This window comes from Nothobranchius furzeri, chromosome 11, assembly GCF_043380555.1.
Source record: "Nothobranchius furzeri strain GRZ-AD chromosome 11, NfurGRZ-RIMD1, whole genome shotgun sequence".
Lineage (NCBI taxonomy): Eukaryota > Metazoa > Chordata > Actinopteri > Cyprinodontiformes > Nothobranchiidae > Nothobranchius > Nothobranchius furzeri.
The window spans coordinates 60,334,254-60,357,935 of NC_091751.1; the positions used below are offsets into that span (position 1 = coordinate 60,334,254).

A 23,682-nucleotide genomic window follows, 5' to 3' on the forward strand; every position below is an offset into this window, starting at 1 on the left:
CAGGGCATTCATTCCTACTAGAGACCACTGCAAATTTATTGATTAAACAAGTGTCCCACACCTGTAAAAATCAATGGTGGGTTATATTAATGAAGTCTAGGGGCTTGTGGGTTTTAAGTGATCAATACTTACTTTGATCCGTGGATCAGTGAACGGTTACATGCGAGTTAACATCAGCCCGTTTTAAACATCAGCGTTACACTTTTTAGTCCTGGACTGACATTAATTATTCATTTAAATGTAGCTGAAAATCCTTAATACCTTCTGTTAGGTGCTAGAAGGGTTCTATAAGTACAACAAAACTCTAGAAGTGATTGCAGTTTTTGAGTGACTAGATGTTATTAAAGTTTTTATTCACATATGCTTAACTTTCTATTTACAGGTTAAAAAGGGAAAATAGTATGTAAATAAACGTTGAACTAATAAACCATGACATTTGCCAATAATAAGGACACTTAATAACCAGGGGGTGATTGCCTTTTTTCGGAATTGCTGGTATAAAAACTTCAAAAGACTGAAAATTCAAATTGTGCTTCGTTTATTCTGTGTGGGAACCTAAATGCATGCTAGAGCTGGTGTGGTCAGTGCATATATATATATATATATATATATATATATATATATATATATATATATATATATATATATATATATATCTGAATAACATTTTTAAAAGATGCATTTTTTAGATTATTTTTAAAACATTTCACTATTAAACTGTGCTGGAATGAAACATATAAGTGAAACTGTTTGATGACGGTACACCTTCAAAATTATAATAAACTGTTGATTTACTGCTTAGATTTACCAGATTAGAAGGACCTGGTTCTCAGACAGGCCAACCCTGGAGCTAAAATAAAGCAGAGTAACTATATGCCTTACATATTCAAGAAAGGTAATGAGATGAATGAGAAACACATACAGATTGTTGGTTACATTTGGAATGTTGATTGATATGAAAAAATGTAGAGGTCACTCAGAACAAAGTGTTTGTATCTCAGCTAAATAAACAAAGATATACATTTATTCTGAAGGCTGTTATGACCCTTAGATTCAGAATAAGTTAAAACTTGTGCATAAGTCAGGGGAAAATATGTTTTTGTTTAAATGTAGCTAAACCTCAGTATATATATATATATATATATATATATATATATATATATATATGGGGTGGGACTTGATAAAAAACTTTAATCCAATTAATTAAAGGCTTTGTAATTAATTAATCTCAATTAATCCCATTTTAATCATTCGGGAAAATGTGCCCTTAGAGCAATTTTTGAATGAAAAATTATGAGGCATAGAATCAAATTTTAGACATAGTTATTATTACTGTAAACTACAGCTTTTTAATTTCTAAAAAAAATGCAATTAATTATTCAAATGTCACTGTGATATGAAACAACACACAAATGAACTAAAATGTATAATTGCAAATAGAAAACACCTGCAAAGGGCTCCCGAGCCTTTAAATGCTCTCTGTCTCGTTGAATTACTGATATAAATTGACTTCCTTACATGGGAAGTCTCGCTGTCACGTCAAGAAGGGGATGGCTGCAGACCCGCAGATTCACGCCTGCAGCAGCGAATCTGGTGTGATTTCCAGCCTGAACACAACTTTCTCATTCCTCGCTGCCCCTGATGCGCTTAAACATCTGCACCTTTAGCTCCCGATCATGTCATGGTCTGCGTCTGTGTCTCCCTCATGTGTCTCCTTGTGTGCTTCATCCCCCTCTAAGGATCCCCTAATGTGTCTCCTTGTGTTCCTCATGTGGCCCCTGGTCTGCAAGCCCCTCCAGACTATCCCTCCCAGGTCCTGTGCTCCCGTTGGTCTCCCCTAGTCATCCCTCTGCAGTTTTTCTATAAGGTTCAGCTTTTCATTTAATTAGTCTCTTTAGTGTTTCTTTCCCCACCGTTTTTTGTAGTTTTCCTTCCCCCTTAGAACATCAGTTATACACCTTGCTCTTCTTGTCTTTAGGTTTTTGCTCTTAGGTCATGTTAGTTTCCTCTCCCTGATTAGTTAATTGTTTTCACCAGGTTTCTCTCCCCACGCACCCGCAGCTTATCTTCCACTCATCATGCCCCAGTGTATTTAACCCTGTCTGCGTGTAAGTTTATTGTTGGGTCATTGTTTGTGTCACCCTTGTCTTGTTCCCCTCTCTAGATTTTGGTATTTCTTGGTCTTACATTTTTGGATATCTCTAGGTTTTATTACTAAGACTTTTTGATTTTGTTTTTGGCTCCCTGCCTTTTTGGATTTATTCTGTAATAAAGGATTTTACGTTATTTCTACCAACCCTGTGTCATCTGGAATCTCTGCATATTTGGGTCTTAACCTCCTCTTGGCTCACAAACGTGACAGATCAGCTGATAACCGCTTCAACACACCTTCCTGCTGAATGATAGTAACGCATGAGATATTTAGACAGTCACTCGTCTCAGTAACATGATAAACAGACAGATTTGTTTAGAAAATTATCAGAAAGATTTTAGTGTTTCTGTTACTTAGACACGTTTGTGAGTGTTTACAGAGGAGTGAGGACACAGAGCATTTTCCCAGCTGTAGCCAGGTGCCTCTCGTTGTCTTTCATAAACTAATGTTAAGAGCAACAAGTTATTCTGTCTGGTGCTTTCAGCGCTGCACAAATGTCACATAAATGTTAAAAATATAGCTTACTGGTGTAAATTTTTCGGTGCCACAATGCAGCAGCAGCAGAAACGATCTCTGATAAATGTCTGTGACATGGACTCCGTGGTTTTCAGGGAGGGTTTTTTTTAGAAGATAAGAGAAGAGACTCACGTGTTTCTCTACTACTGCTTCAGTCTAAGCAAGACAACTTCTTCCAGTTTTTATTCCGTTTTAGTACCCACAGCATTGTGTTGTATGTGTCAGTGATTTTAGGTCTATGAGGAAATCATGCAACAAAGAAATATTAAAGTGTCCTTTTTTCTAATTAATTAATAATAATTAGCATGTTAAGTCCCACCCCTAATATATATATATATATATATATATATATATATATATATATATATATATATATATATATACAGCAGTCATGTGTAGCGATGTAAAAATCAAAATCGCACAAATTAAGAAGCTTTAAAAGTGTAAATATGTAACAAACAATATGAGAACAAAGGGTGAGATGAACTAGATGACACAACACAAGTGAAACCTAGAGGTTCTAATTAGAAACTTGGCCTGTGTTGGAAATGTTCACACACGTTTACTAGTACACTATGAAGCAGATAGGGAACAGCCACTGGTTTCACATAAACAAAACTGCATACAGACAGGATTCACCAGAATAAAACACACCTGCATCAGAGGTGATGGACAGTGTCTTTTAGCTGGTTTTGACAGGGAATAATCACCATCATTAGTCCTTATAACACCAATGCTATGTTTAATTACACGGGTCTGTGCTTACTTTTTACTCGTGTTTGTTGTAGTGTATTCTGTTACACAATGATGGACCTGCAGCACAATCACCAATGTTCAAAAATGACAGATTCACGCATTTCACATATCTGCGGTTACAATTACAATGTGTGTGCAAAGTATGTAAATCAAGCCACACTGCATTACAACAAGTGCAATATGGCTTCCGCTTTCATTTTCTGACGTAACGTTTAGTTGAACTTTTTTTTTAAACTTTTAACACTTATTTCAAACACTTTCCCCTTTTTCAAGTCCTGCAGCTCAGACAGAGATGATGAGACACTTTAGTGCTCAGATATCTAGAAAATGATCCACATGTCCAACGAGTCTAAAAATCACTGACTGACCAGGAGTAGGCAACCCTGGTCATAGAGAGCCGCATTCCTGCCTGTTTTCCAGCCATGCATGAACTTGCAGCTTAGTTGGCTGAACACACCTGATCCAGGTATTTAACAGCCTGGTGTGGGACAGAAACAGGAAGTCCAGTTCTAGCCAAATGAGTGAGCGAACTCTTAGAAGAGCTGAAGTTAACAAAGAGCTGACAAATCAGTGAGCTGAAGGTTAAATTCATTCAATCCCAATACATGTGAAACTTAAAGCCCCAATCAGTGAAAAATGATTAATAGCAGTTGATTAACAAGTTTGCACACAGTTAGCACTTAGAAAGATTTATTTTCATTAAAATCACAGTAACTTTGCTAAAGGCTTCCAAACGGTTAATTAAATAACAATTAAAATCGGATAAATCTAAATGATTCTGGTAAAGGACTGATGTTGGTTTCTTTTGAACAATGCTTCTAGCATGATGTTTTAAAAAAGTGTATCTGTAACTCATTCAAGGACATCAATACTGATGATGTGTTTCATGAAAAAAAGGTATTTACAGGAATTAATTTCACATTTTTGGTTTTTACAAGTATTCTGCTTCTTTCCTTAATTAGTTTTAATTTCATGGCAGCTTTCATTTCTCTTTTAATTTAGCTCTTTGACCTCTCCTGCAATAAACAACATGCTTGATGTGTTTTTTCTTTCAACAACACATCCTCGCCGCACGTCGGCTTTAATACCTTCAACACTGAGGCAAAAGGACAAGTGGCTGCTTTCTCATTCCTCTCTTTTATTAGCTAATGTCGCAGCTTCGTCGTGTTTGTAATTACACCCCACTTGTCTGCAGTGAGTGACAACACCAAGTTGGCCCTGATGAACAAATACAAGGACAACATCATCGCTACAAGTCCCATCGACAGCAACCACCAGCAGAACACCCTGCTTCCACACAACACCTCAACCAGCCAACGCAAACGCCTCTCCAGCAACACCCGCGGTGAGTCACTCTCTCCCAGGGTTTGGATTGGAACTAATGAATGTAAACCAAAAATGAACCATATTGGGAGCTCTTTGCATGGACGCACTGTAGGTGTTTTTTTAATATAGCAGTGAAACTTGTTGACACTTGATCTTAAAGTAGACACATGTCACACATTTTGTTTAAAATACCTCAATGACATGGAAGTATGTGCTTGTCTTTGCCAGTTCAACATAAGATATGGAGATATTCATGTAGCTAAATATATGTTTTATATAATTGCAACAACTACTTCCTTTAGAAGCAATAATATCTCTTTACAAGAGGCAAACCTGTTGGGTTTATGCCAGGTCCACACTGCGGCGAAACCACTGTCCTCCTCCCTGGACTCGCAAGATCACCAAATCAATCGAGACTTTATCTGCCATTAAAGAAAAAAAAAAGGTAGCTCACGCCCATGAAAAAAACACACCGCTGCACTTCTCGAAAGATACTGTTAGTAAATAAGCAGTCAGGTCACACATACAGACATTATCTACATAGATAAGACATTTATTGCAATAGATTTTATATTGAAATATACATTTTACACTGATGCCAAGTGTGATTTCTGTCCAGCCCTAATGTTAATTGCAAAAAATGACGCATCCCAGATGTGGCTCATTGCAAAAATAGAACTAAATCCAATTTTAGTGGTGCGGTACAGCGCGGCGAGCTGCTGCCTGAAAAGTTCCGTGCCACAGCCGGTTTGGATCAAACCAATGGATTCTATTTGAAGCAGCAACGTTCTACTGATGTCCCCAGTGTGGACCCAGCTTTAGTGTTAGGCATATAAACAGACTTTTTTACTTCTTTAGTTTGAGTATTGGCAATCAAATATGATCAGTATTCCAATAGAAGTTACTTCCCGGTTGAAACGCCAACATACCCTGGAGAAAAATGTCATCTTTATGCTGGTTGCCACTTTCCCTTTTTCTCCTTAGAGAGGGAAAAGCCATTAATGTGACCACACACCTCTGAATTAATCATCCTGTAGATTTTGCTGTGGTAGGAAAAATAAGTTATATTTGAGTCTATATTATTAAGAAAAAAATAATACATTAAAAGCTCTAGAGTGTTCAAGTCAGGTCATCACATTTCTATTAAGACATGTCAAGGCTACCAAAGAGAAGCATATTTGTCTGTAAAGCATGTTTGAAATTGAAATTGAAAAACTTTATTGGTCTGACACCAATGATCATAGGAGCTAAGTTGTCTGAGTCTTTCTGCCTCTGGTAGGGACCTCAACGCATGGCTCTGATGAACATAACATCTATGATAGCTTCCAGTCAGGTTTTCGTAGAGCTCATTCTACCGAAACAGCTCTTCTTAGGGTCTGGCCATTCTCATCTGTACCGGGTCGGCCCGGTCCGGGTAGCCCCAATCGGCCCCAGCCTGGCCCGGTTGATTCCACACATCCTTGTCTTAAGCCCATGTGGGCTGATTCTACCCACCAATCAGAGGCTTGCTCTAATGGAAGGTGTGAATTTGCTGTCAGCAGTGGGTGTGTTGGCCCTGGTCGGCCTGAAGCAGACCCCCTCGAGAAGAGGGCTGAGAATGAGCCTTGGTTGACCTGGAAAAATACCAGGCCACCCAGATATGTAAACAACCTACGCTACCCGGCCTGGGCCGACCCAGTACAGATGGGAATTGCCCATAATGACCTTCTGACTCACAGTGATGCAGGGGACTGTTCTGTTCTGGTCCTGCTGGACCTGACTGCAGCCTTTGACACTGTTGACCATCACCTGCTACTGGAGAGGCTCAGCGAGTGGGTAGGCCTATCAGGAACTGCTCTGGAGTGGTTCTCCTCTTATCTTTCTGAGCACTCCTTTTCTGTGGCCGTCTCCAAGTTTAGATCCTCCACCACCTCCCTTACCCATGGTGTCCCATAAGGTTCTGTGCTGGGGCCTCTGCTCTTCCTCCTCTATCTGCTTCCTCTTCAGCACATCCTGAGCTCCTTCAAAGGAATCCCCTACCATCTTTATGCAGATGACATCCAGCTGTACATCTCCTTTAAGCCCCATGAGATGTCTAAGCTGCAGCTGTTACACACCTGCTTGGACTCTATCAGAACCTGGATGGCTGGGAGCTTTCTTCAGCTGAATGAAGATAAGACTGATATCCTCATCTGTGCCCCAGACAAGCTGGTTCCCAAAGTCAGAGACTCTCTTGGTCAGCTTGCTTCTCACACCAAACCTTCTGTCAGGAATCTTGGCGTGACCTTTGACCCAGCTCTCACCCTGGATTCTCATGTCAGTTCTCTTGTTCTCTCCTCCTTCTTCCATCTCAGGAACATTGCTAAGCTGTGTCCCATTCTGTCCTGCTCTGAACTTGAGACAGTTATCCACACCTTCATCTCCTCATGCTTAGACTACTGTAACTCTCTTTTCACGTGTCTGAGCAGAACCTTCCTGAACCATCTACAGGTGGTGCAGAATGCCTGTGCTCGGCTTCTGACCAAGTCCGCCAAACACACCCACATCACCCCACTTCTCCTCCAGCTTCACTGGCTGCCAGTCAACTTAAGGGTTCATTTCAAGATCCTGGTTCTGGTCTAAAGGGCCTTACATGGACAAGCACCATCTTACATTGGTGATCTTCTTAGTCCCTACACACCCAGCAGGTCCCTGAGGTCCAGTGATCAAAGCCTAATGGTTGTGCAACGCACCAGGCTAAAGACCAAAGGTGACAGATCATTTGCTGCTGTGGCCCCCAGACTCTGGAACTCTCTCCCCCTGAACCTGAGATCAGTGGACTCAGTGGTCTCCTTTAAAAAGCAGATGAAAACTAATTTGTTCAAGCTGGCTTTTGCATGACCTTCTTCACCACTCTCTCTTTATTCTGCTCTCCCCACTTATTCCACCTTCCTCAAGTTCCACTGATTTCCCTCTTTCCTGCTCACTCTCTCTTTCTTAACATTTTTTATCACAATTGTCTATTTAGCTCATTTTAAATATATTTTTAAACATTTTCTAAATGCTTTTTTATATTTTTACATTTTTTTGTTTTTATGAAGCACCTCGTGATTCTCTTGAGAGGCGCTATAGAAATGATATATTCTTCTTCTTCTTCTCTGGCTCTGGAACCAGTTTCCTTGAGAGGTTTTGGACTTTCTACCACTCTGGAGTTGCTCCCACTGAGAGGCGCCGAGCAGGGGTGGGCATACGAGTTGCCCTCCATCTTGGTGCCTGTACATTGAGGTTAACCCCAGTGAAAGAGAGTGTAGCCTCTCTCCTCCTACGTGTGGGGGACGGGTTCTGACTGTGGTCTGTGCTTATGCACCAAACTACAGTTCAGACTACCCACCCTTTTGGAGACCTTGGAGGGGGTGCTGGAAAGTGCTCCTTCCGGTGACTCTCTCGTTCTGCTGGGGGACTTTAACGCTCATGTGGGCAACGACAGTGAGACCTAGAAAGGTGTGGTTGGGAGGAACGGCCCCCCGATTTGAATTTGAGCGGTGTTTTGTTAATGGACTTCTGTGCCAGTCATGGATTGTCCATAATGAACACCATGTTCAGACATAAAGGTGTCCATAAGTGCTCTTGGCACCAGGATACCTTTGTCGCGTGCCCGTCCCATTTACCGGTTCCTTTAAAACCCAGTTCCGTTAGAACTTATGAGACGGTGCATCCATCAGGGTTCGGGGGTGTGTCGACGAGTATAATCGTACTAGACCCGGGTTTGGACTACCTAATTAGAATCTTGCCTTTTATTTTAAAGGTGAAATGACTTGCACGAATAGCCAGCCCCAGAGTATTACACTTCTTTTAAACTCGTTACCTTTTGGTTAAGATACTAGAGAGAAGTCTGGAGGCAAGCCAAGCCTCTCAGCAATTGTTTGGATTACCCGGAATTAATTGCGCCTCTAACAGCTTATGTGGGAGGTTGGTAACTATAAAATGATTTATGCTAGTTGATCAGGCTATCATAATTTTATCAATTTATTTATTAATCCAACCTTCCAGCTGATTAGAGACTTTTTCAACCTGCAATCAGAGCCAAAATAACCTCGAATATTTTGCTTTTATCGCCCTTAAGACAACTCGTTACTCGCAAGGAGGGGAAAGTTAAAACTTCCCTTATCTTAAGGTTTCTTTATATTATTCTGTTATAAACTGTAAAGTAAGTCCTGATAATTCAGAGACCGATCTTCGACATGCTTACCTCTGTGCAATTATGGCCAGGGCCCCAAACGTGAAGCTTTAGAGAAAACCTGAAAGAATCAGGATTATGTTTCTTTTTCAAAAAAGGTTTATTACAAAATCAAAATACAAAAAATGGGTAAAGTGAAAAACAACTGCTATCCCCCACGGAGGAATTAGTTCAAAATGATTAAATAAGAGTTAGTTTACACTAGCTCTTGTCTTCTCAGAATCTCCCCAAGAACCCTTCTAGTCTCTCTCTCTGTCATCCCCCATCCAAGTTTGGACGGGGGATGACCCCTCCCCATCTGCTCTCCTCTCTGTCCTCTGCCCCAACTGCTGTCGAATCTCTCAATCCCTCTCTGCTGTTCAGAGCTGTTCTTATATACCCTTCCTGGACCAGCTTAAGGTCATGGGGTCATTTACCAGATACACACTTTGTAGTTTAACACAAAACATTTGGTGTCATTTTCACTACATGCAGCATTCTTCTTAACACAGGTCATTACATCATCTTTTGCAGCATTCTTCAGTTTCTCTCCAATGTTCCCGAGAGGGCTTCTGGATCTGATGGGCTTGTCTTCACTCTGTTCTCCTCCAATCCCATCTTTCCAAGCCAGGGGTGGGGCAAAGAGGTGGGGTCAGTCTCCTGACCCTTTGCCCAGTTCTGTCCTCTTGTCCCTGTGACCCTTGTGTGACCCTTGTTTCTGACCACAGTTTTTTGACCTGCAGCCCAGCTCCTGTCGGCTGGCTGATTTTGCTCGCACAAGCCAGTCCAGTGTGTTTCAGCTTGCCACTGTCTTTGGCATGTGGGGACTCGCAACACCTTAGGCCGCAGCTCGATGATTGACTTTGTTGTTGTTTCATCTGACCTGCGGCCGCATGTCTTGGACACTCGGTTGAAGAGAGGGGCGGAGCTGTCACCTGACCACTACCTGGTGGTGAGTTGACTCAGATGGTAGGGGAGGATGCCGGTCAGACCAGGCAGGCCCAAACGTATCGCGAGGGTCTGCTGGGAACATCTGGCAGAGTCTCCTGTCAGAAGGAGCTTCAATTCCCACCTCCGACAGAACTTCCAAAATGTTCAGGTGGATGCAGGGGACATTGAGTCTGAATGGGCCCTGTTCCGTCCCTCCATTGTTGAGGAGGTCGACCAGAGCTGTGGTCGCAGGGTCATCGGTGCCTGTTGTGGGAGCAACCTTTGGACCCGCTGGTGGACACCGGCGGTTAGGGATGCTGTCAAGCTGAAGAAAGAGTCCTATCAGGTCTTTTTGGCCTGTGGGACTCCAGAGACAGCTGACGGGTACCGGCAGTCCAAGCGGAACACGGCACGGGTGGTCGCAAAAACCTGGGCATGGGAGGGAGCAAGATTTCTGCATGGCTTCAAGAAGATTTTGGTCCACCATACGGCGCCTTGGGGGGGGGGGGGGGGGGGGGGGGGAGCAGTGTGCTACCAACACTATCGATAGTGGGGACGGTGCTGCTGACCTCTACTCAGGATGTTGTGGATTGGTGGGCAGAATACTTCGAAGACCTCCACAAGCCCACCGACACGTCTTCTAGTGAGGAAGCAGAGTCTGGGGAATTTGGGTTGCTGAGATCACTGAGGTGGTTAAAAAACTCCTCTATGGCAAGACTCCGGGGGTGGATGATATCCGCCCGGAGTTCCTTAAGGCTCTGGATGTTGTGGGGCTGTGTTGGCTGATGCGGCTCTGCAATATTGCATGGATATCGGGGACAGTCCCACTGGACTGGCAGACCTGGGTGGTGGTCCCCTTACTTAAAAAGGGGGACCGCAGGGTATGTTCCAACTACAGGGAGATCACACTCCTGAGCCTTCCTGGTAAGGTCTATTCAGGGCTTCTGGAGAGGAGGGTCCGTTGGATTGTTGAACCTCAGATTCAGGAGGAGCAATGTGGTTTTCGTCCTGGCTGTGGGACACTGGACCAGCTCTATACCCTTAGGGGGATCCTGGAGGGTGTGTGGGAATTTGCCCAACCAGTCTAGATGTGTTTTGTGGATTTGGAGAAGGTGTTTGACCGTGTTCCTCAGGGGGCCCTGTGGGGGGTACTCTGGGAGTATGGGGTACCAGGCCCTCTGATACGGGCTGTTAGGTCCCTGTATGACCGGTGTCAGAGCTTGGTCCTCATTGCCGGAAGTAAGTCTGGCTCGTTCCCAGTGAGAGTTGGACTCTGCCAAGGCTGTCCTTTGTCACCGATTCTGTTCATAACCTTTATGGACAGGATTTCTAGGTGCAGCCAAGGTGTGGAGGGCATCCGTTTTGGTGGTCTGAGGATCAGGTCTCTGCTTTTTGCAGATAATGTGGTCCTGTTGGCTTCACCAGAACGTGATCTTCAGCTTTTGCTGGAGCGGTTTGCAGCCGAGTGTGAAGCAGCTGGGATGAGAATCAGCTCCTCTAAATCTGAGACCATGTTCTAGATTCGGAAAAGAGTAGAATCCCTTCTCCGCGTCAGGGATGAGGTCCTGCCCCAAGTGGAGGAGTTTAAGTATCTCGGGGTTCTTGTTCACGAGTGAGGGAAACTGGAGCGTGAGATCAATAGGCGGACTGGTGCTGCATCTGCAGTGATGCGGGCGTTGTACCAGTCTGTCGTGGTGAAGAGAGAGCTGAGTCAGAAGGGAAAGCTCTCGATTTACCGGTCGATGTACTTTCCTACCCTCACCTATGGTCATGAGCTTTGGGTAGTGACCGAAAGAACGACATTGCGAAGACACGCGGCCGAAATGAGTTTTCTCCGAAGAGTGGCTGAACTCTCCCTTAGAGATAGGGTGAGAAGCTCGGTCATTCGGGAGGGGCTCAGAGTAGACCCGCTACTCCTCCACATCAAGAGGAGCCAGTTGAAGTGGCTCAGACATCTGGTCAGGATGCTTCCTGGACGCCTCCCTGGTGAGGTTTTCTGGGCATGTCCAACCGGGAGGAGACCTAAAGGTAGACCCAGGACACGGTGGAGGGATTATGTCTCTCACCTGGCCAGGGAACGCCTTGGGATTCCCTCAGAGGAGCTGGCCCAAGTGGCTGGGGAGAGGGAAGTCTGGGCCTCTCGCCTTATGCTTCTGCCCCCGCGACCCGACTCCGGATAAGCAGATGGAAATGGATGGATAAGCAGATGAGGATGGATGGATGGATGGGTCTGACACCAAACGTTACAGACGTGTCATCAACATGGCTCAAACTTTATAATCATACACGCAACAAAGCAGAGATGGGGAATTGTGGCATCAACAAGTCATCGCCATGCCATGTTTTTCTTCAGCTCAGCAACCAAATCAAGTGATTTCAATCAGCACAGTGAATGAACCTAGTTCAATTGCTGAGGAAAACAAAAACAGGACATGGGGGTGACTTGTTGATGCTACAATTCCCATCTGATGCACCTAAAAGCATATATTCCATATGTTGAAATCACACACATTGGTACTTCATCAACAAACATCAGACAGGAGGTACAATGTTAAACAATAGAATGTTAAAGGTGCAATTTGTAACAATGCTACAGTGAAATAATTCCAAAACAGTCTAATGTCTCAATCATGTTGGAAGGAAGGCTACATTTAAACAGAGTTTTTTTTTCTCAGCTGAGTGGAGTGTTGTTAGATTTTCTCCTTTCAAAAAATCCTAAAGCATAATTACTTTTTACAGTCAGTGCCGAATCTGCAGCAAGCTAATGGTGTAGTGCCAGCTGCCACCAGCAGGTTAAAAGCTTGAGAGGAGTTTAAAGAAACAAAGTTGGTAAACCAGAGCGACCTGGAAATACAATACCCTTTAGAAGCCACTGCACCTTCTTCTTTACTTTAATATTGCATGAGGAAGGCTAGAGGCTAATGTTGAGCTAACAATGCTAATAGTGAATTATAAGCAAATATTCTGCCCTAAAAATATCTCAAGCTACTTTGTCAATGACCAACAACTCAATATTACAGTGAAACGTATGTGTGAAGTGGATAATGAGTCAATCGTGTTGTTTTACTTATAATAATGAGTTGTTCAGAACTATAACAGTGAGCTAATAGTAAGACAGCAAACACTTCCTGTAATGCCGAATACTAACTACTGTAATAATTGTAGTAAGTGCACCCTACCATAAAATGCCGAAGGGTGCCAACACAAGATATGACAATTTATTCATCTACTTATCAAGTTACTGTGACTCATATTTGCTTGTCATTTAGAATGTTATGCTGCTGATTCGTAACTGGCAACAGGCATGAAACTCACAGAAAGGGGGTGATGATAAATGCACAGCAGTTACCACATTTGACCATAGGATGTCTTACAAATTGCACATTTAACCCATTGAGATCTTTGCTAAAGCAGTTCTATTATAGGGAGCCTAAATCTCCTCCCTTTCCGGTCGGACCACGGGTCCTCGGAAGAACTAAAACTTAACACAAGTCAATGAGGCTTAAAGAGCTATTTTAACCTGCTTTGTCTTAAGCCCTGAATCTCACATATGTTGTACTTCTATTTAAATAAAAATTAATGATGTGTTTTGACCACGCCAGTCACATACTTTGATTTTGATCAGCTTGTAAAGATTCGTATTTAGCATGTCTACAAATCAGACGGTATGTCGCATATATGACGCCACCACATAATCTCCCCCTAGCTTTGCTTGCAACTGTCACATGGCCAGATTTTCCCACAGTTTTTCTCCGTGTCTGGTTTGATGACGTATTTTTGGTGAAGCGCATTTGTTGTCCTAGACATATTTTCACACAAAACCTGAAATAAGGCTTCTCTCTGTTCGAAAATAAGCATGTTCTTGGCAGCAAAAAGCATATTTAAAATTCACGGACATCATATGAGAAATCCATGACACATAGAAAATATGTTGACTTGCATTATATTTTGTTGTTCTTCCAGGGACCCATGGTCCAGAAATAGATAGGTGTGACTTATAGGTTCTCTATAATGGCCAGTAATGTATTGGTTTTTTTTTTAATCCTGTAAAAGGGAAATAATTAGTACCCTTCTTTACATAATAGGCCCACTCTCAATGTTGTTTAAGTCCACATTTCATGTTTGTATTGTTTGTTTTGGTTTTCCATTGCACGATAACCTTTTACCTTAAATTTATCAATGCAGGTATAAATGTTTAAATACATTTATGAATGTGCTACTTTTTAATAACGTGTTGAAACCTTTAATATTTTTTGTTTTTAAATAACAATTTGTGGTGTGAAAATAAGTTTTTAATGAATGTCTGCAGTAGCTGTAAACATAAACGTGCTTTGTTAAGCTGCTGAGAACCCTGGCATAATTTTGACTAGAATTAGATGTGTTTCTTTGCAGGACACCAGGATGATGTCATCACTCTCATCCATATCACCTTGAGAAATGAGTGCTCTTTAAAAAATCAATGAAGTAAACATTGGTGTGAATGGAGTGTTTGTGTGCAACCTCTTGTTTACATATTTTCGTTATGCAACAGTTGACCTTTAAGATATTGCATTTTATTTTTATTTTACTCCATCATGCTTGATGTTCATTTGCATTAACATTTACATGTCTGCAACTTCCCATCCACTCTCATTTTCATGTCAGAACTCTTAGTGTCGTAGTACAAAAGACCAGGCAACGTGAAAAAGAAGGAGAAAGGTTAAACTTGGAAGGATTGGTGAGACATTTCCCGGCAACATTTTCAAATGGTCATTTTTCGAATTTTCATGTGACCATTCACTATCACTTACATATGTCACATAATAAAAAAAAAAAAAAAAACTAGAACGCCAGAAGAAAATTGAATTAATGACAATTCAGAGCTTGTTCACAAACTATCAGAGAGAATTACAATTCCAAAGTTGATACAAAAAGAAGTATCCATATCATCCTCGGCAGTTCCCATATTTTTATTCTCCCAGATATTTTCACTTATGTTTAATTTATGAAGGAACTCAGCATGACTCTTGGGACATCTTGGCTTCTTGTTTTTAAGGACACCTAAAAACACAAAACTCCTATGGCTCAAATAAGACAAGTAGATCTATAAATAAGACAGTTGAATGGATGGCTGGTTTCTCAGCTATTTTGTTGTTTTTGTATCTGCTTTATTGATAGTGTAAATACTTGCTCCAAGAGCCAAAGAAAACATTTTCAGAGCTTTCCATACAACATTAATAATAGTTATGTGTACCTGTATAAAAGTACCTTCCTGCTTTTCAAACATACACATATATATATATATATATATATAAACACCTATATACATGTAAATACTGTATATATATTTTGGTTTCTTTTTTTTTCCAGTACCAGATGCACATTAGCATTCCTCAAAGCCACCTGCACGTGAATGAAGCAGGGAATCAGGTCTGCTTCACGCAGCTTTCGGTTGCTGTTGTTAGTGTTTCTAGCTAAAGGCGTTCACTCTTATTAGAAAATATGCACACAGAGGTATTGTCGTTCTCCGTAGACACCTTCTCTATGTGTGTGAAGCAAGGGAAGAGATATCTCTCACCACTTTTAGCTGAGGAGGCCCCAGCGCCTCTTTTCTCTTCAAATGTCAGCATGTTTAATGGACTCAAGAGTCCTTTTCAAAGCACTAAGGTTACCTAACAGGGAAGGTATTTAAAAGTGAAAGATCATGTTATTTTAATCTTGAGTGTAAATTTATTGCAAGATAAAAATGAAGAGTGATTGGATACATTTGGACTAAATAACCAGTTTTAGAATTGTGGTGGCCACTTATTGATTTTGCAAGATTTATTTTGAAATCACATTTAATTAAACTGTGAACACCCTTAGTCCCCCCCCCCCCCCCCCCCCCAGCAAAAGCCAGTATTAATGAATCGGATTAATGTTCACTCAAACCATAAATTGATCGTATTTCTTCAAGACATAATTGTAAAAAAATAAATAAAACTAATACCATTCATGAGTAAAGGAATTATCAGAATAAAAATGCATGTTTCTGCTGCTCACCATTAAAACAAGTTTTTATATCCATAGTTTTTTGTGAACACAGCAACAAGTGAATTAAACTAAAACAAAAAAATAATTTTTAAATAAAATTTTATAACATTTTAAATAACTGAAATGTTTTTTTTTTCTGAAATGTTTGTGTTTGTAAATTTTAAGTTAAATGTTTTGGATAAGTAGTGTTTTTTTGTTTGTTTGTTTGTTTGTTTTTAATAAAATCGCCACAGGGTAAACTCTCCCAGAGTTACCACAAGGACCGATTTAGTGTGCCACCCCAAAAATTTCTTTGGCCCATCTGGCCACCCCATCAAAATTTCCTGGAGGCGTCTCTGGACACAATAAACAACAGATCTAGTTGTATGACATTGAGCCATCACCCAGGAGGTCTTAGTTTGCTGAAAAAGTCTGATATTCCTGTTATGTTTTTTCTCTCATATCAAACTTGTCTGCAGAACAGATAAATCATGTATTTCTTTACTGCATGGTTTATTGTTTCAATAAGGAGTAATGATGCTACTGTGGAATAAGACTTTATCTCGGACACAGTTAATAAAAACATGGACAAAATAGTTGGTACCCTAGTTCAAAACTTACAATGGTCACAGAAATAACTTGAATCTGACAAAAATATATAAATGAAAATTCTATGAAATTTAACCAATGAAAGTCAGAAATAAAAATAAAATAAAAAATAATAAACTCATGGATCATAGCACCTTTATTTAAACTGTTACTTACATTGATTATAACAATAAATCAAAACTTATGATAAGAGCTCTGTCTAAGTTACGGGAAAAAGCCTGTATTGCATATGTTGCCTTCTAGAGTCCTGCAACCCATAAGGCATTATAAATCACACCTTTTTTTATCATTACAACTTTCTCCACCAAATTTTTTCTTGGTAGCTTGTTTGCTTTCTAGAAATTTCTGATTAGAAAATAATTTGAGAAACCTATCCTTTTGCACATTGTTAGCTTTTAGAAGCGACCATTTACAGCACTATGGTGTTCAATAAATGTTTCTACTGGATTCATTGTTCTGGTAAAGCTGTTGGGTGCAATGTCTGAAGCATTAACATTTTAATTGATTGTTTGGATGGGAGATAGTTTTAGAGCTGAGCTACACATTCATGATCTATGTAGGTATTGTGGGGTTCTAGTTATTGGGAAGCTGTGTTCGTAAACCTCCTTCCTCCCAAATGAGGTACATAAATATCTTTTTCTCACTACAGAGTTATACAATATAAATAATGTATAAGAAGAGATTGTGTTTTCTGCTTGCAAATGCATCTGAATTGAAAATACACACAAAGTATTGCTTGATTATTAAATCAGCATAAAAAAATGTTTCTGAAACCATAGTGTCATCAAAAAAAGGCTTTCTACTTTTGAAGTGAAGCTACGCTAACATCTGTGCTGGTAGATAGTCATGGTTGCCAGTAATGTTTATGCAACACATTCATATCTCCAGTGCATATTGTTCTGAAACAACAACATGAAAAGCTGATGAAGCTGCTGCCATGAAAAAAGTCTTCTTCACTTTGCCACATTGACATTGCTGCCAACCATTTCCTCCCCCATTGTATTTGAGGACCCGTCTCCAGTTTAATCAAATGCTGCCTCTTGGTTAGGATTTTAAGGCTCATGTCACAGAGCACTGTTGTCTTTTTTATTCATTTATTTATTTATTTTTAGATTGCATATATCCCTCTGAGACAGAACAGCTGCTTTAGTGGATTTGTCCTCTTACTTTGTGAGTTACAGACGGCTAACACTTGTAAACAAGCTTTAGTGCACACGTTCAGTAAGAAACCAACACCGCATTTACTTATGTTTTTAAATATAATCAGTTAGTCTGAGTTTAGCATGCAGGCTAAATATGAAAATAGTCTTCTACCCCTGGGAATGGACTCATCAGTCTTGGATTGTGACAGGAAAGGCTGTTGTTTTAGCGTCCAGGAAAAAGCAGAGTGCGTCTCAGCTAGAAGAAGCTAACTGTTAGCAATAGCAACTCTGTGGCGACAAAACATCCATGTTGCAGAGCAAACAGCCTTGTTGCCAGCCAATCAGATGTAAGATGTTCGAATGATAACACTGCTGTCTGCAGCTCACCTCTCCTTTGAGTCCTAGTTCTTGAAACAGGAGTGAACTTTTTTCTTACAGAGATCAACTCACAATGCATTCATTTATACGAGAAAGTGAATGTATTGAAAAAACGAGTGACCAAAGACCAAAGTCTTTAAATTTAATATAACTAAGTCCTCATTTAAAACACACTCAGGAAAAATGTAATTTCGGCACCAAAAAAAAAAAAAAATAGATTTACAGAAAACAGGATTGATGTGATTTGTTTCTCTTAACTCTTCAGTATCTTTTTTTGTATGTTTCTTGCACATCATTTTACGGCCCATTTTAAATACCGTATTCATTCCCCATCTAAATATGTACAATATAATTAAAATTGGTGCTTAATGCTGTTTACAGAGAATGAATTTCAGTTCTCACAGCCGAACAGAAAGCAGAAAGGAACTTTCAGACTCAAGATGTCACAAACATCATATCCATGTCATCCTTAACACCACAGATTGATGTGGAGTGACCGAGTTGATTAATGCAAAAGCAAAAAGTAAATAAATAATGGTGAAACACGGTCACTAAGGTTTTACCTGACATAATTATTCAGTAAAAGATGGGAATGTAAATTTCTTGTGTACTCATATTTCCAAAGATTTGAAACAAATTGGCTCACCTTCCAGATGGTATTGGGTTTCTTATTGGCATTGTAAACACAGAAAACTGGATATATATATATATATATATATATATATATATATATATATATATATATATATATATTTGTGTCAGAGGGCACCATCTATAGGTGGGCATTATTAATTGCAATTCAAGCCCTTCTCCCTACTTCTGATTATGCCTGGAAGCACCACCCCTTGTTCATGAATGCACACCTCTAGCTGTGCAACAGAGCTGAAATACAGTGTTTAACAATTGTTTTATATATTCATAGATATATATGTTTTTTTAAGTTACTTATCCATAAGAAGTGTTACCAAGTCTTTGTCATTCTAGCTACTTCTGTGAATGCACACATATGTCTATTGCTATTGGCTAATGCAAAGTGGCACTCAATTGAAATTGCATAGGTCTCTATGGCAGAAAAAATAAATCAAATTGACTTGTGGCCACATTATATCACAGTACCGGGTAAGACAATAATTTTTACATATTTCAAAAAATATTTCATAATTTTAGCCTGGAAATTTAGACAAACTGTTGTTCTGCAGATCAGTGTAGCCACACTACATTGCAGCCTCAGCAGGGGTCTCATTTATCAAACATTGCGTAGAATCCTTACTAAAATCGTACTTAGGCTCAGCAAAAAAAATGTACTTACGCCAAGTAGGTTTGTGATCTAGCAAACATGGAGTACGCACAGCTGCACGCAATCTCCGCTTCATAAATCAGAGACTAATGAGAAAGGTTCTCAGCTGCTTTTTAGTCACATCCCGCCCTCACCACGCCCACTTTCTGCCATAAATGGTCAATGCAAATTGCCTTGTGGATCTCATGCATATACATAAGCCGGCTTGTTGCAGCATTTTGATCACGAACGCAGATCAAGGAAGCACAATTTCACAACCAGAAGTTGAGGTACCTGTGGATGAGGTGGGGAAATGAAAGGAAGTGCTTTTGCAAAACAAATAAGAGAAAATCCACGGAGTGGCACAGCATTGCTGAAGCCGTCAATGTTGTGAATTCTTCAGAGAGATCTGTGGCGGATATAAAAAAATGGTTCAATCGGGATTTGATCCCCAGATTCCCAGGTGAAAGTCGCGCACGCTAACCAGTCACCCAAAAAGAGATCTCCCTTGTCCAAGTAGCCAGGGTGCATGATCAATTGGGTCACAGTGACAGGACACACACTGTCACAGACACATGACATTCTGTCTCAATCTGTCCCCCTACTGATATTCTGCATTCCGTATTCTGCGGTTCAGGCTGTGTGTGCGTGTGTGTGTGTGTGTGAGTGTGTGCGTGCATGTGTGAGTGTGTGTGTGCATGCACGCACGCATGTCTCTGTGTGTGCACACGTATGTGTGTGCATGTGGGGGGGGTCTTGTTCTGTGTGAAAACGAAGCAGTACAAGTGATAATGCTGCAGGATTTCATAATTGTATCCTTCTCAGCAGCAGCACTGCAGGTGCTCTCCATGTCCAACATGTGCGTAAGCCAGGTCCTTAGTCAACTTAAAGTTGCGCACATTTTTCCGCTAAGTTTCCTTTCATAAATCCTAAAGTTTCCCGAAAACGGGAAAATTCTAGATGACTTCTTTAAAAATCTGTTTTTTTCTATTCTGTTTGATTAAAACTTATAGAAACCTACATGCATGAAATTAGCTCTTTGGAATTTAATTGCTCTTTGATTTGGTAATTGATCCTTTTTTGTTGCTTTACAAAAATGCTGTAATTTATTTAAATTATCAGCATTTAAGACGTTGTGGATTAAATCAATCAATCAATCAATCAATCAACTTTTATTTGTATAGGGCATTCCATCATCCTCAAGGAGGACCCAAAGCGCTGAACACAGCACAAATAATACATAGAAACGAGACACCAATAAAACTAGGATAAAAAAGAAACAGATATCATTAATAGCAAACAAAAATAAAAACTATTAAAATCAGTTAAAACAGTTACCAAACAGATTAGGTGAAAGCCAGACGATTAAAATGAGTCTTTAAGCGACTCGTAAAATTAATCAGCTCAAGGTGAAGCAGGAGTCAGGACAGGATGCAAATGGATGAAACAGATAAAACCTTTACACGAAAAGGGAACAGAAGGAATACGCCTCCACCACTGGTCCATCTTTTCCTTTTTTCCTTCGTCATTGAAGGTGTATTTTTGTGTGAATCCAACAGCGGGTTCAACTTTCTTGAACCCAGACGGGGACTCTGGGACGGAGGCAGACAGCGAGCCTCAGCTGGCCTTTTACACCGACCCGAACCGCAGTCGGCGCCGGAGTCGAGGTATGAGAAATGGTAACGCCAACAGCGCGTGGGGCTCTGGGGGTAAGGAGGACTCATACACCTACAAACAATCTATCCCACCCGACAGTATTACTGTTGCAATGAGGCATGACAAGTAACCTCAGCACATATAGCAGATGGATGGTTCTGTTTTTGTGTGTGCCCATGAGTTTCCCTCCTGGAGGAAACGCGTACATGTCTGCGCTCTCGTTGTGTCCAGAGTGGTTGTGAGCATGCAGAACTGATCTCAGCACATCTGCATACAATCTTGTTCAGTGAATTTGACAAGATGATGAGATCAGGGCCCACGTGGGATTAAAACAAATGCATCTCCCAGTTTTAACGGCCCCATACTTTAGCTTGAAATAATATTCAGGACAAATATTATTTCTGAGGAGGATCCAGTGCAAAATGCTGTCAAAGTGAAGTGGTGGAGCACGCTTTATCTGTCAGCATGCCGTGTCATCGCCGCTTTGATGTACAGTAATGGGTTGTGGAAGAGAGACTGAGAAGGGAAAAATAAACAATTCCCTCAAAATAGTAGTTGCTGTCAGAAAGTGTTACAAGCCTTAACAAAGCTTCCGAGCCAATTATTCTCCTGTCGTATGTACAGGTGTCACAAATATGGCAACGCCTCCGAAAGTAAAACCTTTAATTAGAGGCTGGTTTCAGAAAAGAGCAAGGTGGTCCAACTATGTTGTTTACATCCAGAGAGAAAAATCGCTGCTTGTTTTTTTTTTAATGTAAAGATTAGAGAAGAACATTTGAGTATTATTTTATTGTTTTTTCTCTGGTATGTTTTTTTTAAATTAACCAAATCAGCTCTCTGGGTAATATAATGAAAAATCTGAACTCTACATTAAACATTGGGAAGAAAGCCAGAAAAGAGAGGTCAGAAAGGTGAAATGATGCCCACATCCTGTTTTTCTTTCTCCCTGTTAAGTTTGATTAAATAAACTCGCTTTAAGCACAAAACAAAAGGTCAGCGTTCTATTTGGCTTTTGTTTAAAGGATAGCCTTGGGTGGCTTTTAAAAGGAGACAAAAGTTATTTAAAAGTGACAATGCATTCTGGAATTATTCGCCTTGTGTAAATGTAACCACTGTAAACAAAGTATTTATATTCAAGGTCATCGTGTGTGTGTGTGTGTGTGTGTGTGTGTGTGTGTGTGTGTGTGTGTGTATGTGTGTGTGTGTGTGTGTGTGTGTGTGTGTGTGTGTGTGTGTGTGTGTGCGCACGCTGGCCCCTGTGGGTATGAGGTCATGTTTACCACTTTCTGTGTTTCGCTCTGGAGTAAAAGAGATAAGAGCAGCATTTTTTTGCTCTGACAGAGGAGAGCACAGGAAAGAGGGATGGCTGCGAAACAATCTCTGAGCTGTTTTTATTTATTTATTTAGACTCGTGCCCCCCTCCCCCCACCCACCCCTTCCCGCTCTCTCTCGTTCTTTCCCCCCACACGTCCCAGCTTGGAAGGTAAGACCCTTCAAAGGTAAGCCTTACTACTGTGCCACTGAGCCATGCCTGGTGTCCCCACGACTCGACAGTTTAGATCCAAAGGTCGTTTTCGTTGGTGTTAAATCTTTTTTTTTTTTTTACTTGTTTATAAAACGACTCCCTGTCTAGGCAGTTTGTGTATTTGTTTGTGCGACAGTGTGTGTTTATCACATAAAGAGATGGAAATAAAGCACGGCTGTTCCTTCACATGTGTCTCACATTCCCACCTTCCTCCCTCCCTGTTTGTGTTTGCTCCCAGCAGCAGGGTCCCCGCGGAGCCCCATCAATAAGACCACCCTGACTCTGATCAGTGTCATCAGCTGCGTGATTGGCCTGGTGTACTCATCTCACCTCTCCTGCAGCCCCTCAGTCCGAGTAATCTTACATGTGCCGGAGCACCTCATAGCTGACGGTGAGGCTTTACTCCGCTCTGAGATTGTCGATGCAGCTTTTCCTAACGCACTCCTGTGGAAGTTGAAAACCCCGGGGGGGCTGAGCTGGTATTTTTCAGCCGCTCTCTGGGGAGTTCAGCTCACTATATCTCTCAAACCAAGTACCTGCATTTTGTAGTTAGCTGCTGATTTGCTTTCCTCTCAAAGACAAAGGTAAATGCCAGGTCGACCACCCTCCCCTTGGGTTCCCCACGTAACACCGCAGAACAGATGTGCTCTCAAAGCATCGCAGCACATTTAGGCCAGAGTGCCTGAGTGATCACCTGCGGAAAACCCTCCATCATGTGTACGTTCTGATACGAGGCTAATGACAGGAAAACACCACACTTTCATCCTGATGCAATGCCAAGGATTTTCATAGATGCACCTAAAAGGAGAGAAAAAGGCACCGTGGCCACTGAGCTGGCTCCTGCTAGCTCATTGGCATTTTTCAGCTGTTCCAGAAGTGAGCTGGCAGTCCAAATATATTATATACTGTGACTAGGCCTCCTCATCTATCATCTGGAGGTCTGATTTGATTTGGTGTGCTGCAGCTTTCTGGTGGTACACGCCAGCTTGCCAGAAAGAAATTAAAATTCTGAGGCTGCATCCAAGAAGGTAACTTTGAAAGAGGAGATGAAAGATGGCAATTCTACCTGTTGGATTACAACACTGGGATTGATTTAGCATGTTTTTATAAATGTCTGCACAATCTCATCAGGTTTGATTTAGTGTCACGGTGAATCAGATGAAAATTTGGATTCCACCCCTGTGGGGGGGAAATGCTATCAGTGCCAACAGCTGTGCATGAGTCTCCTTTCAGCTCCACTGATGAAAGCCA

General features: G+C 41.1%; 1 protein-coding gene across 7 annotated transcripts in view; it reads left to right on the forward strand.

Moving 5' to 3' along the window:
* The window catches only part of astn1 (astrotactin 1), a 556,409-nt gene that overhangs the window by 172,215 nt on the left and 360,512 nt on the right, over positions 1–23,682 (forward strand). For 2 of the 7 annotated variants that reach the window (XM_054746696.2, XM_054746703.2), the window contains exons 5-7: positions 4,620–4,769; positions 20,810–20,959; positions 22,670–22,822. In XM_054746696.2, the coding sequence (XP_054602671.1) occupies positions 4,620–4,769; positions 20,810–20,959; positions 22,670–22,822 (453 nt within the window). The remainder of the gene's footprint in view (positions 1–4,619; positions 4,770–20,809; positions 20,960–22,669; positions 22,823–23,682) is intronic. The other 5 variants (XM_054746699.2, XM_054746707.2, XM_054746711.2 and 2 more) reach the window with 3 other exon arrangements.